Source organism: Buteo buteo, chromosome 16, assembly GCF_964188355.1.
Source record: "Buteo buteo chromosome 16, bButBut1.hap1.1, whole genome shotgun sequence".
NCBI classification, from domain to species: domain Eukaryota; kingdom Metazoa; phylum Chordata; class Aves; order Accipitriformes; family Accipitridae; genus Buteo; species Buteo buteo.
In genome coordinates, this window is record NC_134186.1 from 21,050,602 (window position 1) to 21,067,469 (window position 16,868).

At 36.5% G+C, this 16,868-nt stretch overlaps 1 protein-coding gene across 20 annotated transcripts in view; it reads right to left on the bottom strand.

The window, feature by feature from the left end:
- The window catches only part of PPFIBP2 (PPFIA binding protein 2), a 112,514-nt gene that overhangs the window by 48,942 nt on the left and 46,704 nt on the right, over positions 1 to 16,868 (bottom strand). For 16 of the 20 annotated variants that reach the window (XR_012653183.1, XM_075048148.1, XM_075048161.1 and 13 more), the window contains one exon: positions 958 to 1,047. Coding sequence is in view for 17 of the 20 variants with exons in the window: in XM_075048148.1 (XP_074904249.1) it covers positions 958 to 1,047 (90 nt within the window). In the remaining 3 variants the exon portion in view is untranslated. Of the gene's footprint in view, positions 1 to 957; positions 1,048 to 4,310; positions 4,484 to 10,646; positions 11,494 to 12,957; positions 13,028 to 16,868 lie in introns of those variants that run through there. The other 4 variants (XM_075048168.1, XM_075048164.1, XM_075048165.1 and 1 more) reach the window with 4 other exon arrangements.

The window sequence follows — 16,868 nt, forward strand, 5'->3', positions numbered from 1 at the left end:
AGTTTAACAGTAACGAAAAAATCCAACCAAGCCTAAGCTTATGTCTCACAAACCGTTTATTTATTTAACAACAGCAGTGAGAATTCTACTCAGTAAATTAACACAAGTGTGAACAGAACATACAGGATAAAACATGCTTACAGAAACTAGTAACTGAAAGTAGGGAGAACACCTACCCAGTATAGTTAAGTTTTGTTTGATACATATGCTTATAATATGCTTTCTTACAAAGAAAGAGCAAAGAGAAAGGGTATGAAAAGACCATTTAAAGAATCTCCAGCTTCAGTTTTAAAAAGCATGTAATGTACAGTTTAGTAGTAGTGAAAATATCCAGAAAAAATAATTAAGTTTTTTAATTTTAAGTTGTACAACACGTGTTTTCTCCAGGACAAAAACTTACATAGGACAGTGGATCTGTTTGAAAAAGGCTTGGTAAACTGAGAAACGGGAAACCTGGAAGAGCTTTAGGCATGCATTTTACTGTCAAATTTTCTTTTTCCCCCTTAACCTCCCCCTTAAGCTTTTTGATGATGTAAAGCAACTTTGGTATAGTATACAAGCAGGAAAAGTATCAGTTCTATCTACCTGTCAGTTTTCCAGTTCATTAAAAATGGTGGCACACAGAACCTAGAAAAATCAACTGGCACAACCTAGCAAACCTAGAATGAGAACCACTATCACAGCATTGTTTTGGGACTCCACAGCATTATTTTTAAGTTTTTTTTTTTTTCCTTTTTAATTCTTCTCCCTCTTACTGCTGTTACTCCCCTCTCCTTTACCAAGTTACCCCACAATGAAATCAATCAGATGGATTACACAGATTATAAATTAATTCCTGATTAAATATCAGTTACATTTGGTGACCTGCTAACATTTGTTTAACAGAAAATATTCCATCACTTCAGCTTTTATTCACTGAATATCAACTATGTAGTCAATGTTCTCTTTAAGACATACCTGCAGTATGAGTGACTCTTTATCACCTTCTAATCGTGCCAATCTTTCTTGATAAGTTTCATTATTAGATGAATGATGATTCACCTGTGACTGGGGGAAAAAAGCACTATGAGAATTTTTACAGTTAATATTAAAATTTCAAGCAAAAGTTAATAAAAAATTATATATATTGAGTGCTTGTTATAATACAAAAAACACGCAAAATGTGTCTAGAGACTAAACCTGTTTATTTCATATGCATTAAACCTTTTGAATGTACCTTTTTTTAGCTGGATTTTGAATACTTTCTCATTTCCAGCAATCAAGAATGGTATAGAAATAGATCTGATATTTTCTAGAAAATTATATTTTCATTGGGAAATACTACCTTATCAAGACAAAAAACCTTTAATTTGAGGTATCTGCTCTCAACAGTCTTTTGCCAAAGCCAAGGAATATTGGTGTTTATTTTTAAATGGTAAAAATTGCCATATATATTATGCCATTCCTAGAAATTACTGCAAGAAAAGTATACATTTTTTTTGTTAGCAATTACCAAATTATTTAAACTATCAAATTCTTATCAGGAACTACTCTAGCTACATAGTCACTTACGGATTTCTAAATAGCTCTAAGAAGCAAGACCTTCTAAAACATGGCCTGTTCCTAACTATTATATCCCATTTCCGATGAACTTTAATACTGCAGAGAGAAAGACCACAACTAAAAAAAAAATAATCTGCAGATTTATTTAAAAAAAGTTTAGAAGAGTCCCATAACTTCATCCTGCATACTGAAACACTGTGTAAGTGTGGGAATAGAGCTGTTTGCTTAGAGTATCAAAAGTAACATGAGCCCTTAGCAGTTCATTTCCCAGCTCCATTGCAGGCAATGCATTTCTGCTGGGGAATAAAACTGGCTTTTCAGCTAACACAAGAATCCAACTTCACTGAGTTCCCTTCAACTACACTACTCTGCAGCTGACTACTCATTTATAGTTACTTGTAGAATGGCACCAATATAGTCATAATCCTCCTCCCCAACTGTCCTTTCTATTTCAACTGAACATTTGTGAATAGGATTTTTTTTAAATATTAAATATATTCATGGCTTCTTGATCTCCACTGAGGTCTACAGGTCCAAATGTAAAACAGATGATGAAAATAAACTTGATGCTAATTAATGCAAATCAAGAAATCAAATATTTATCCAATCAAAAGACACTTTTCAAGCCATAAAGTGCTGAACTAAATATGTGTGGCATCTTTGTGAGCTGAGAGAAACTGAGCAACCTTGTCTCTGATAATTTTGAAGGGAAGTGAGAGAATCACAAAGGCACCAACAAACAGGACTGAAAGGTGTCTGAAGAGATCATCCGGTTCATTATTCCATTTTAGGATTGATGATTATTTGCAATATTCTTGTCTTGCCTACTCCTAAAGACCTCCAGAAATAGATCACAAAGCCTCCCCAGATAATCTACTTCTTAGCTACCCATCATTAGAACATTTTTTCTTAATGTCTGATCTGAATCATCATCTCTTCAACTTCAGCCTACCGGTTCCTATCATTTTATATATATATATATATATATATATGTCCTTCCTTTCACTTCAGAAATGTTTTACATATTTGAAGACTATCTAGATCTCTAATTAGCAGGTCCCTCTTTGGACTAAACAAACACCAGTTTTTCTGTCTTTTCCTCACAGGTTAATTTTTCAAGACCTGTTTTGTTGCTTTCTTTTGGTTCCTCTTCACCAATTGTTCCTTGACTTCTTTTGAAATTAAGTGCCTAATAGGAGAGACAGGACTCCAGCTGAAAATGGCTAGAGTGGAAAAAAGCCTTTTCACAGACTCTTGGGCCATATTTCTTTTCATATTAGCCATATAGTAACACTGACACATTTTCAGCCTAGGACCCATAAGTTCCAAGTTTTTAATGCTCTTATTTAGCTAGCATCCTGTTCTTCATCTTGTGTTTACTCATTGTTTCTGCTTAAATGTATAACCTTGCACTAGTCTGTACTGAATCATGTCCTATTATTTATACTGTTTTCCTATGCATCAGGCTCTTCTTATGTTTTAATCGTCCTTTAGCATGGCTGCACGGCCACTAGCTAGAATCACCTATACATTCACTGAGCTTGGTCCTTATTACCTGTTTTAGAGGGTCAACAAGAACACTGAAGAACGGAATGTGCAGAACCTCACTCCACACCTCGCTTATCAGCGTTCATTGTCAAAAGAATAATATGTTAAATCTACTCAGAATATACTTTTCTCACTAGCTTTTGACCAGTTTATAGTAGGTAAAACTAAGATTCAAGACCTAACAGAAATGGCTCTAACTATGCACATCTGAGTGCATAACTTATACCAAACAGAAGTCTCAGACAAATGAGTAAGTTTTACAGTGGCACCTGTAGGGAGCTGGCCCACTGTGTGAGTACCTAAGGCCCTTAAAGGAATGGTGACTTCACTCCCTCTTCTTCTCCTAACTAGTTTTAATTTTTTAGAATTTCTGTGTCATAACATCTCTGTCCTAACATCACAATGTAATTTTTTCAAGCCTTCTCCTTTTATTAAGATATACCACTCACCCTTCACCCCCCTGATATGTTTATAAAACATGCATCTTCAGTTTATCTTAGGCCCTTTGTATTAAAAGTTGGTTGGTCAGTCAGTCCGTATGGTCTTCAAGTTCATTCCTTATTAACTTTCGTAGTACTATAATGAAAATAAGGCACCCTCATAAGTAAACAACATGCATTTCTGTATGTCTGCCTAGATAATCCTTTGACCTCAGCTATGCATCCTGTCATACTGCCAGCCATTCTGCCGGGGTTGTTACTCCACTTAGAGAGCAAAGTCTTATACTGCATTTTAGAATCCAAAATCTTTAGCCTTGGTGGCTATGTTTCCGTTAGGGTTAAGAATCCATTATATACCATTAAATTAGTTTTCTCAATGGAGAGCCCACAGGCCTTCCCCAATATATCTCTGGCTCACACACAATGGTAGGGGAGACTTTCCTGCACCTAGAACATCAAGTATTCACACACTGCTAGACAGGAAAATATTCTCTTCATGACAAAACCCAGTGATGAAAACTGCCTAGTCAAGTAGCTTTTGTACCCTTCCTCCTGCTGTCATTTGCTATTTTCCTAGGCTAGATTTAAGAAATATACTTGTAACCACTTGTGTGACCACTCCCCCCTGGCCTTATAGGCATAGTGAGTTAAATTACTGCCAAAACATTTTTACATAACCAATCTGTCATGAATGCAAAACAGAGTTCAACATTTTATATAATCAGTAGTTAAGAATTAGTTCAACATCAAATCACAAATAAGATATTATACTACACTCACATTTACCAAATGTATAGCCTCCGATGATGTCTGCTGCACTGAGTGACTGTGAAATATCCTCTGCTGGCAGTCCAGTACTCAATACCCATGTAAAACCTAGCGAATCATGTCCATGTGAACAGAAAAGGGGGAAGATAAAGAAAATGCACCCTGCCAATAGGTCAGCCAGAGAGTGCTCAGATAAGTACAGGAAAAGTACAGTAGACAAAATGACCTGCTAAATAGAAGTGGCTGATTGACACACAGCAGTTGTTTAAGACTTGGGAAATCTTTGTGGCATGCATAAAGACAAGATAAAACAATGTAATATGAACCAAGGCCATCTGCGGATGGTTGGAGTGCATGCTGCAGTTGTGAAAGTACTGAGAGGGAACTGAGCAAGTATAGTTGGATACCACACGTATCAGCAGCAACTGAATATAGGACCTATAACACTGAAGTCATAAGACTACAGATGACTCAAGTTGGTGTAAGAGCTCACAAACAATAAACACTAGACTTCTGTAACCACATGATCAAAAGGCTGAATCACCAAGATTGTCCACAGAGATGTTATTTCAGAAGATGTAGCCCTAAAGACCAAAAATCTTTACCTGAGCTCCACAAATTGTAAGCTAAATATGTTGATTATATTTCTTATAATGAGAGAATGAGAGAAACTGCATAAAACATGTAAAAAAGTTTATGATAACACATGATAACAAAGTAGAAGGAAAGCATGCTAAGGCAAGGTGGTTGAAACTACACTGATGGTAGTCCACTTGAAAAGTCAAGTGTATACCATAAATACTTTGCCTAAGGGAGCTGCAAAAGAATTTCTTGAAGCACCTGTATTATAGTCTCCATAGAGATTTTGGATATAGTTTAATGCCCATGAGATTGCATCAGATATTAATATAAAATGTTTACTGAAACAATTCCAAATAAACTGTTTCTTCTGGTTCTAGGGAAAAAAAAAAAAAAAAAAAAAAAGCTTTTGCATTCCATCACCTGCTTCAGCTTCATCTTCAGTTTCCAAATCTCTCTCTGGAATATGCTCTTTACTCTAACCTGGACATAATATTGGTACCGGCTGGAAACTTGACTGTCCAAGTATTACTTACATGATCCAGTCATTACAGAGTCCTTTTCCAAGAAAAAAGCTTAAATATTCCTCCAGAATATATGACAAAAAAGTCAGACTTCAGAGTATGATTAAACAGCTTTCATTTAAAATGGGGATAATCAGCAAAAATATAAAAGGGTATGGCAAGAAAGGGAGGAAATGTTTCATCAACTCGGCTATCTTAAGTTATAACAGCCTTCTCAGAGCCCAGTAAGCATGGAATGTTATGTTTTCTTGCTTGTTATTTTGACAGGAAACAATTCAGAATGCAGCTTATTGTCAGAACAGAACGACAACCATTGTATAATGCTTCTGTACAGATGTTCTGTTCAGAAGCTCCTGTAACAGAACTTCTAGCTGAATCTTGATAGGCTGTAAAAGTAAGCCCCTTAAAGGAAGCACATATGCAAGATAATAGAATTGAATACAGGCCAGTTTATGCTTTCCTCATGTGTGCTGTTTCAGTTTCAGCTGAAAGAATCTCCAACACAGCTAATTTTAAAACAGAAAATAGCAACTTCTGAAGTTGATCAGCAAGCTGTTACACAGAAATTTGTCACTAATACCATGGATCTTGTATTGGGCTGTGGAGGGGGGAGGAGCTGGGAAAAGAAACCTGGCAGTCAGTTAGAGTGGTGATTTGTAAGCTTTTTCAACAAGTCACCCGCCTCTTTTAGAAGACAGATTATGTCATAACCCTCCCCTCTTCTTATTGAGTCACATGAATCACCTTCAGTTCCACTGATAATTGAGTAAGATGCCTGTGGCAACTATAATACTTGCATGAATGGGGAAGATTAGGTACATGCTTGACATATTGTCTTTTGTTGCAGTTTAGAACCTGAAAACAAGGAGTATAACCAGCAGAATTCAACCAGTCAGTTTTCCTGCAAACTACTAGCAGTGCACAGACTGTAATATTATATTTCAATACAAGAAAAAGTACGCTACATACTTGTTCCAGCCTATTTTGAATTGATAATATTTAGAAGAGTATGAACTTTCCATCTCTTCAGTACTCTTCTGGGTCAGCAGAATTGATGTTATGAGTCACAGTATTTGCTATTGTGTAGTGATGAGTGAGTAGCCTGCACAGTAAACATTTTTATTTTGGCATCTGACTATGGATGTAATACAAATTCAATCTCTTGGCATGTTAGTGCTACCTCAGATACACACCCAGCTGAATATATGTACATTCGCTCAGTAGACTTGAGGAGGAGAACGCTGGAACATGATTTCTGGATCTGTAATTCTTGCCTTTCATCTGAAGGCAATTAGTAAATCAACAACAGGGTTTTATATTTGCTGTTGTTCCTTGTTGGTTAAGTGAAAATGGCAGTCATTTTGAAAAAGCTAACAGGATATAGTCTGAAATTAAGTAAAGACAGAGCTAGGTAAATTTTTGTAGTCTGTAAAACAAAAGAATTTTTCCTAATACTATTTTCTCCTCCAGGCAATTACGTTAGTTAAAGGAAGATATTCTTAGAGAAGTCATAAGATTCACCCTCAATATCATGAGCTTAATGGCTACAGCATGGGTTTGATCACTCCACCTCTTGCTACTACAGATTGTGAATAGCATCTGGAATAAAAGAAAGGAAAGCATAAGAATAATGTACACCTATTTCAGGTCAGCCATTAGCTTGGTGCTGCATGCACTTCTGAAGGTAAGTCTAAAGCAAGCTACAAGAGTCATCAGATGCCTCCGCTTCATATGAAGCCATCTCTCTTTCAAAATAAGACATCTTACTACTGGAGAATGTTTTCCAGAGGCAAGAGACCTTCCATTTTGCTACACTCCATCCACTGCAGTTCAAATAGCTCAGTTAATTTACAATGTCCTTAGAGAGCCCATAATACTGTTTGTAGTAAATATTAGCATTTATGTTTGTGATGCTTGTTAATAATTTGTGGTTATAACTAAATGCCTACATACCAAAATGGGGGTTGTGTCATTTTTATTTGGAATGGTGTGTTCCAATTAAGGCCAGATGGAAAGATAAGAATAAAGCAACAGGACAACAGATGAAATTGTATGTGAACCCCCAACCCCAAATCCCTTGAGAGAACCAAAGAAAGTTTGCTAAAGATAAGACACTTTCAGCTTCAGGTAGTGGGGGGTGTCTCAGGTTCCTTGGCTTGCAACAGTAACTTTTAACTGCAGCAGATTTATGCTTAGGCCCTGTAAAAGAACCCAACAGTTATCTGCAAAACACTTCCCACAAACTGCCCACCAACTACTTTATGAGAACTATGCTGTTGCCTTAGCTGTGATGTTAAAAGTGCACTGTATACGCACAGGAACTTTTCTGTATCCTTCTAGAAACAGACTGCTGAGCGACATGCCTCCCTTAACAATTCCTGTGATCTCCTTAGCCGGGCTTTTTGTCTTACTAACAAGGTATCATCGAATATCTGCATTGTTACAAACTCTTATAACACTGCATGAAACTAGAAGGGTACTATGTGCCTATGTCAGATACTCAGCTTCTCAGCCAGAATAAGCTAACCAGGACAGTTCTGAAATTGCCATCAAAGTATCACATGCCACGAAGTACAGTATAGCTGTACCCACTGCAGAGTTTTGTCTTTCTGAGATTTGGTAAGATAGTATCAGAGAAAGTTCCTTCTGTTCTAAGAAGTACTACTGCAGACTAATAATTTTTATTACTTGCAAAAGGCAGAAAAAAGTAAAATGGAGAAAAAAAACCAGTAAACATAGGAAAACACATTAACTGTGCCTGATATACAACTAAGATAAGGCTAAATTGTTTCTTGGCTCTGTCCATCGGCTCTTACATTTTGCTGCCCACTCTGTCCATACCTATGGCTATTCTTGGCACAGCATTTTCACAGGTCATTTTAACATCAAGAAAGTCCAATGGAAAGAGCTGAAGTATGGGGACACCTTATTTCAAGTTAATCTAAATATTGCTTTGTCCCTGCTGCTCTTGCATGATACTATACATGTTATGTTACAAGACTACTGCTCAAAACCAGATCGTCTATTCTAAGCATTTGAAAATAGCAGTTGTATCTGTCATTTTGCCTGCCTTGACCTCGTGATTTTTGTATTTGTTTGCTGCCCTAACCCAGTCCAAGCCGCAGATACCATGCAAATCTAGCTTAGCCAACCACTGCAACATCAAAACTGATCCTGGTCTCTGAAATGATTTCTGCTAATGATGAAATTTGAACCAGCTTTGGCATACTTCACCAAGGGTTTATGGAAGTCTGTTGGAGTTTCTGTTAAGTGCCATTTGTTACTCTGGAGGGTACTCAAACTTTATCAGCCAAAGAGCAACAGTTTATGATTGCAGGGCCTAAAATCTTTATATGCTATCAGTCAGTGCCAGACATGTGACATTAAGATTCTTGAACATGAGAATTAAATAAGCAACTTAGATTGTTTCAACTCCTTTTTAAAATCACTTGTCAAAGGAATTTGGGAGCAGACTGCTTAAGTTCTCCTGGGAACAATGCAAGAGCATTTTCAGTTCTCTTCCCTTCCCCCACATGTGCTCACCCCCTTAAAGAGCTTGCAAGGAAAAGCAGCAATATTGCTATTCTCCTTTATGTACCCTACATAAAAGGAATTACATGCAACAACAGTAATAGCATTATTAACTTCTGTAAAAGCCTGTGCTACGTTTGAACACAGTATCCTTTCCGAACACAATACTTGAAAATCATCCTAAAAACATCCTGTGTTAACCCCTGCAAAGCTGTGAACATTTCAGTGTGAGATTTTCTTCACTGAAGCTATTTCTTGAGCCCATTCTCAGAATGTTATTGTCCTCAGCATATCCTTAATGCCACACAAGCTGGTAACAGCACACCTTAACCTTTTATTAGCAAACCTATCTTTTTAGAAATGAAATTTAAACCAGGAAGCAGGGGTGGCAGACATGCTGTATTCAAAACCTCATTTAAACAACAAATTAATAAGTGATCTCAAAAAACACTAAAGAGTTATTTAGCTTTAACTGCACAGAGCACAGGTTAAACTAATAGTATAATGTTACCAACTGGTACTTCCTGTTGTCTCTTCTCCTTCACTATCCCACTCATTCCCCATTTAATCCCCTCCCCATCCACACTCCTGAAATGTAAAAGTTTCCAGAACCTGATGTAAATATTTTGTAAATTAACTTCAGGATTCTCAAGCTTTTATCAAAGACTAACATTATATCATGAATATTTTATATTCATTCACAAAACTACCCAAATTAAGGTTCCGAATTACATTTCACATAAGTATTTACCTATATTTTATGTTTATACAGCTAGTAAAAAAATAGACTGCTTGTGCATATGTATACATGTGTGTTTTTAATCCAGTGCCATACAGAAGCACTAACATAAATGGTGTGCATAGAATTTGCAAGAAAAGTACACACAGGTTAAAACAGATTTTAAAAGTATAATGAGAGGATGTGCTGCTTACATGACACACAATTAACTTAATATTGTAATTAAAAACCCAGTCTACTGTGAAGGATCTATTCACATCTCATTCATGGATTTTTCAAACACTGAAAAATAAATACCTACAACTTAAAAATCTAAAAGCTGACAAAAACAAAGTGATTTTTCCAAGGTGTCGAGACAACTGCCCAAACCTACATTTTTTCTTTTATAGGAAGACAAAAACAATCTCATGCAGTTAATGCATGTTCAGACAGTTCATCAGAAAATTAGGATTTTAACAGCACTGACTTTTCAAAAAACAATTTTATCAGAGTAACATGCACTGGAAAAAAGTACCACCATTTTTATCCAAAACAAAGGCATCCTTAAAGGTCTCATAGAGCTACCCCGATGAAGAATTGATTAAATGAAGAACTAGTGCAAATAATTTTTAATTTTAAAGCACAAAATGGTAAACAACATATTCTCCTTTTTTGCCATAAATTCCCAGGCAGGATTTGCTTTGTTGTATTACAATCTCAGGAAAGCATGAGCACTTGCTAGAATCTAATGCCATTTGTTCAAAGTTTGATCCTAGAGTTTCATTTTTAAAGACAAAGACAGCTGATTCTCTCCCCCCTCCCTAAGCCGCCTCCTCCTACATGAAGAAATGTCTTTAATTCATTTCTCGTGAAGAAACTTACAATATTTTATGTCTGAGGCACTCAATGCGCTTCCTTTCACAAAGCTGAGAATTCTGACTAAGCTTTGCTAATGTGCATTTACAAAGAGAAAACAAAGCCCAGCAAATCACTTACCCTCTTTAGCCACGTGAAGTGCTTGTAAATATCAATCTCACCATCCATGCTTTGGGCCCATCTCAGCAGTCACATTCCCAGGGTTAAAAGAAACTTTTGGAAGCAAGCGCACTACTTTGTTCTACAGGATATAGCTGTGACTTCTTCCCCTTTCAACCCTCAACTTCTAAAATCTTGAAAGTGTTTTCACATTTTAAGCTAAATCTTCTGCCTCTGTCCCACAGTCTTATCCCAAATGCTTCTCACAGATGTATACATAACACACAACTGTATAAACTTCGGACTCTCCCCCAAACATCTGGTTTTTTTAAACAGCAGATCGGTTAGCAACAAGAACAATGTGACTCTAAAAACGCCAAAAAATAAGTTGCTAAATGATCTTTAAAAAAGATCTTTCAAGAATAGTATAAATCTGCAGAAACTGTTCCCTTTTAATGTTGAATAACAAGCTAAAAATTATTAAGCTGTCACTGAGAAACTATTTTCAAGTAATGCTTTCTCTGGCTTTCTGTTTCAAGAGTGGCTGGAACTCATTACTAAAGACCCCCTATTTCCTGTCTCTTTTTTACTCCCTGTTTATCGTAACACTACTCAGCCTTCTCAGTTTATTTCAGGCTCAGACTAAACCTAAAAATAAGTTTTGCTCTTTGAATTACTTGCCTGTCCTCTCAAAAGACATTATAAAAGAGGAGGGATACAAGGACGATCCTGTGGATAAGTTAATTATCCCATAAATACTGCTATTGCCAAAGAGGCAATTTTCCATCTTAACAGAAGATGATGATACCCTTCTAAGATTTTTGTCTGTTCCTGCTGAAGCTGAAGTCTCATAGCATGGCAACTTTTCAAACTTGCAACACCAAGATAAATGCGTATGCAAAGCAATGCTCTGGCAAGAAGGGAAGTTTAAAAGCGTTGCCTGTTACTGCGGTGTCCTCTAGTGCCTCCACACAGTAGTTATGATTAAGTTCTAATTTTTCCCAATAAACTCCAATTTCCAGTATTGTATCTCCCACTAGTTGAAAGTGGCTTTGGCCTTAAATGGGCAACTGATTGTTACACACACAAGGACAACTGCTGGGGCAATGCCTATTAAGACCAAAATGCAGCTGTCTCCATGGAATTTTTGTGATATCAGAACATTTCCTTATCTTCCCAGCCAAACTCACCCCTGCATTTAAGGCAAAGTAAAACAGCAATTTGGAAGAGCCAGTGTCAAAGCTGCCCATCCTACTAGTGATATATACAAAGAACTCAAAGTCTGAAGCTGTATGTAAACCCTGAAAAGCAGTTACAGGGACCCTGCCTCACTTAGGCATCTAACCACATTGCAAACAGTGGAAGTCACAGATACATGAAGGATTTTCTGCAAGGGATGTGGGCTTTTATTATTTCAACCATTCTTGATCCTTTCGACCTGATGGACCTCTTTTTAGAATCTTCCATAACACAAAGTAAGAGGGAAGGATATAAACCTAGACTTCCAGCTTTCTTCATGTATTTATTACCTGTCACATGACAAGAAAAATATGAATGGTTTTCAGAAAGTTAGTGCTACAAGTCTCCTAAAGTTGCTAGGACACCTAAAAACACCAGTAAATGTGACAAGATAAAAGAACTGCCAGTTTCCAAAAGTAAACCATGCTACAAGACAGATCTGAAGAGGACTTGGGGTGCTCTGTAAATAGAACATACTTACTCCACGCTGGTTGTAGAAGTTTTTATGCTATCTTGAAGTTGATGAGAGGAGATATTTCTTGAATAGATCACACCATCTGGCAAAAGCCTTAGTACATTGTCAGTGGTCCATTTTTTTGAAAAAATCATAAAAATTAAGATGCACTTAATATAGTATGCTTCTCTATGCATGACAGCCTCTGTCATGGCTGACAAACTGAATGAAGACTGAATAGGGGTTCTCTTGACATTAAACATGAACTCCCTACAGCTTAAGGCATTTTTTTTTCCCCAGAAAACTAGTTATCTAATTATGGAGAACAGCAAATACATCAAACTTTACCTCAAAATATTGTGTATCCCATAGCACCAGTACTACGGAGCCTGAAGTTCCATGTTTTATCCATTTCAAAACATAGGTTCTAAGACTCTCATTTCAGCCTTATTTAAGGAAGGGTGAAACATACGTCTCTTAAAACATTCTACCACATATCATTGCTTAATGATTTTGTTTTTCATTAAAAAAAACTACACGAAAACTATGTTACTCCACTTACTAGTGCCTCAGTGTAGTGTCTGCAGCTAGGCAAGTATCCATCTCTCCTCTTAGAAGTATTTAAAATGACAAACATACCTTATTTCTGCCTTGTCATTTGTCCTGGATTTCATGCAAAGGCCTCTTGATTCTGTTACAGTCATTCTTCCTGATTAAAAGGTAAACGTATCTGAATTTTCTGTATCTTATCAGCCACGAATGTTGACAACATACATTCCAGGCAGTCACATGTTCACTTTTAGCCTGTCACCTGCATGCTGAGCTTTACATCCTGCTTGAGCTTTGGCCTGAAAAAGTTCCAGACACCAACTGCATGCAAACCAATTGCCCCAGATTTGCTTAGAGTAGTTTTCCATTTCACTGGAAAAGCAGGTTACCTTCTCTGGGCAGTGTGAAAATACAGAAAATATGTTGCAATCTGAGGATTGCTTCATTGGGCTACCACTGTATTTTTTTTTCTTATTTTTAGGAAATCCATGTCTGTGTGTAGTTCTTCACTGAGCACTAACTTCTAGTTCAATGGAGAATTAAGAAACAAACAAGCAAAAATCCCCCACTATCACTGCAGTACCACCACCCTCAAGTGTTACCCCATGGAGAGAGAATGATCTAGCTATTACTCCCCCCACCAAATTATTTTCTCCAGTGTAATCTCCAAAAATAAATGAAAACACACATTACAGCAATATAAATGCAATGTAGGGCACTAAAATGTTTAAAATTAACAAAGTTTATATACTCCAACAAGCTGTATGAAAACCCATTAGGATTTCTTTGCCAATTCTGTACTTCCATAGAAAACTGATTACTGCCACTGTTGATAGAGCTAAAAACTCCATTTGCCGAACAAAAAAGGTGCTAGCCACATGAATGTCTGCTGATACATAACCCATAAAAAACACTCAACTGAGCAACCCATTACTTTATTAGTCAGAATGTCATATATTTCAAAGACAACTTTAAATCTGTTTCAAATGGCAAACAGACATGCTGTAACAGCTTTGAAACTGAAAGTAACACAATGCTTTAAACAATCAGTTATACGTCTCATGTCCCTCCATTCCAGACCTATGAAGAGACAAGAAAACATCCACAAATCCTCTTAGAACTGTGGAGGGAAGGGCAATCTGACTGTCTGGTGTAATCCCTCTTCTACCAACACTGGAGCTGACGAAGCACAGAATTGTTTGCTTTTCCACCACTGTCCCTCTTTCTCCCATCCAGCTGAGGCCCTGTGAACATTATAAAATCATATTTATTACTGTTATTTTAGCAATTTTACTTTTTATTCAGTTAAATTTGTGCTAAAACACAGGTTTTTGCGATCTTTCAGAGCAGCACAAATGCAAACTGTCAATAGTGTTCTTGTATTGGCACTCCATTGCCTGGGAGGTTAGAGGGTAAGCGAATAGGAAGCAGAGCAGAAGTTCTTCAGCCTCCATCGGGTCCAGGTCCCTGGAGCATAGCATCTCTCTTCCTTTTCAGCAATAACTTTTAGATCATTTTGGTTTCAAAACCCATCAGCCTCTGAAAACACCACAAGAACATACACTTGGCCTTTCAGGGCCAGAACTGAAATGACCAACTACGTGTCTTCCCAGCCTCATCAGGGGAGTCCAGCTGAGTATGGGCATGCCACAAAAATTTACTCATTCCCAAGAATTACTATCAACTTTTCCTACATCCATTACTCTGCGCTCTTCCCAATCCTAAGTGTTTGGGCTGCTTTGGAAACAAAGTGATTAAGACCAGATTTTAAAAAAGAAAAATTTCCTCAGCATGCCAATTCACACACCTGTGATTCTCATGCTGCAGAAAAATGCAAGCGCTTCAGAGTGAAGAAAGAGGGAGAGAATATGCCTGCACAGGAATTCTTGTGTGAAAAGAAATTTAGGCTATTTGCACAAAAGACAATGGAAGAAGAAATCCTTTTTACATGATGAGGAATGGCTTCAGAAATCTAGATGAAGCATCTCCAGCAACATAATTTGTCTTAAGAGTCTTAATCATGACTAACTGATAATGCCTAAGTGACAGAGAAAGATGAAACCTCTGGAACAAAAGAAAAAAACCAACAACTGCATTCTGTATATGAGCACATTTGCTTTACTCGTGATAATTAAAAAAAACCCAACTGACTAGTATCCTGGGAAACAGACTAGAAATAATGTTATGTAGATACATGAACAAATAATCCTCTCCCTGCATAAAATGCACTCAATCCTAATGGCTTAATTCTTTGATTAAAATCTGTATTTCAGAAATAATCAGACTTAGATGGCCATTAGTTCCAAGCCAGCATGGGTAACCCTCACCCTTATTGCATATTCGGAGGAGGGGGGGAGGTAATACTTCAAACAGGTGCTGACATCTTTGGAGTCATTCCCATCTGCAGGCTGCATGGTATCACATATCTCTAGCACTACTATGTCCTTTCTGGTTACTGCTCAAGTAATAACTAGCTGTCTTCCCTTGGCTTGCATAAAGAATGTATTACCAATACTTAGATGAACTTACTGTTTATTAATTCATCCACAGACATTTGCACATTCTTGGCAGTTTCAAACATTCCTTGCCATATGCTGAAATACTTTTTCCAGCCCAAGTTCTAGAAGAGCTATAACTTTTTGCATGAAACTTATTTAGAAGAAAATGTGGATTGTAAGAAACTTGAATACTATGTTTTTGCATAAAAACTATAAAATGTTTTCTACTTAAGAGAAAAACAAAATCACTGTGAACACTCCTGCCCAGTTGCTATAAGCAAGAAAAAGAGTACACTGACACATAAAGAAAATATTTGAAGAAATATATTTACATTCTACCACACAAGATACTACAATAATTCAGGTTTACTTTTGTGTCTGAAAGGTTTAAAAGCACTACTGAAATTACTAAATATGCAGTAAATCAGTATATGAAACATTTGAAACAGGACATTTACCAAGTATTTGCACATATATCAATGATATTACCAAGTAACATTTTGCCTGTCCTCAGGATGACACACATCAGATTTTCTCTTTTAAATTTCAGAATGGAAAAAAAAATTAAAAACCCAAACCAGAATAACCTGCAGATAAACCTTTACAAGTCCTTTTTTTCTGATAAGGAATATACGAATATTCATTTTCTTCTTAAGCATTTCATTATTTCAAGAAAATAAAGCACATGTTTATCTACTTATGAAGAAGAGTACTATGCCAACATGTTGCATAATATGTCTAGAATAAGTATAATGTTTCCATTTTTGAAAGATCACAAAACCTGAAAATATATTTAGTTGCATTTTAACTAAATACAAGCCTGTTTGCCACTATTATTAGCGTACTATTCCAAAAGAGAATGAAATAATTTTGTTGTGAATTATATTATTGCCATGTTTGTCATAGCTGATAACATTTAGCAAATAAGATAGGTCAACCTATCCAAATTCTGTGAAATCTGAATAAAGGTTATATACAGAAATAATTAAAACTTATGCCCTTCCTCTAACATTCAAGTAATACCTCCAAATCAATACAGTACCTTTAAGAAAATTTTGCCCCCAGTTTCTTTACATGACCATTACCTTTATACCTTATCTGGTAGCACCATTGTTTAATGAAATAATTGTCTCTTACCAATCCCTCTGTTAATTACTTTATGGAAAACATCTTCCAATGTTTCCTCTAGCTACACTTAAAAAAAGCACATACTTCATAGCACTCGCATTTATACAGTAATGTTTGTTAAATTAATACAGTGTATCATATCTAAATCAGTGAAAAGCAATGCAGCTGGAAATTCTAGTGACAGATGATAATGTGAAATGAAAAAGGGACACCATGCGTAACATTAGACACAAGAGGAAAGATGAACTAATGTGATATTCAGCCACTTAGTGCAAAGGAAGGCACTGAAGCCAACAACTGAAAGAGTCTTAGATAAATGGAACTGAATAAATTGTATTAATGCTTTTGAAGGCTAACATGCAATTTCCGTATGCA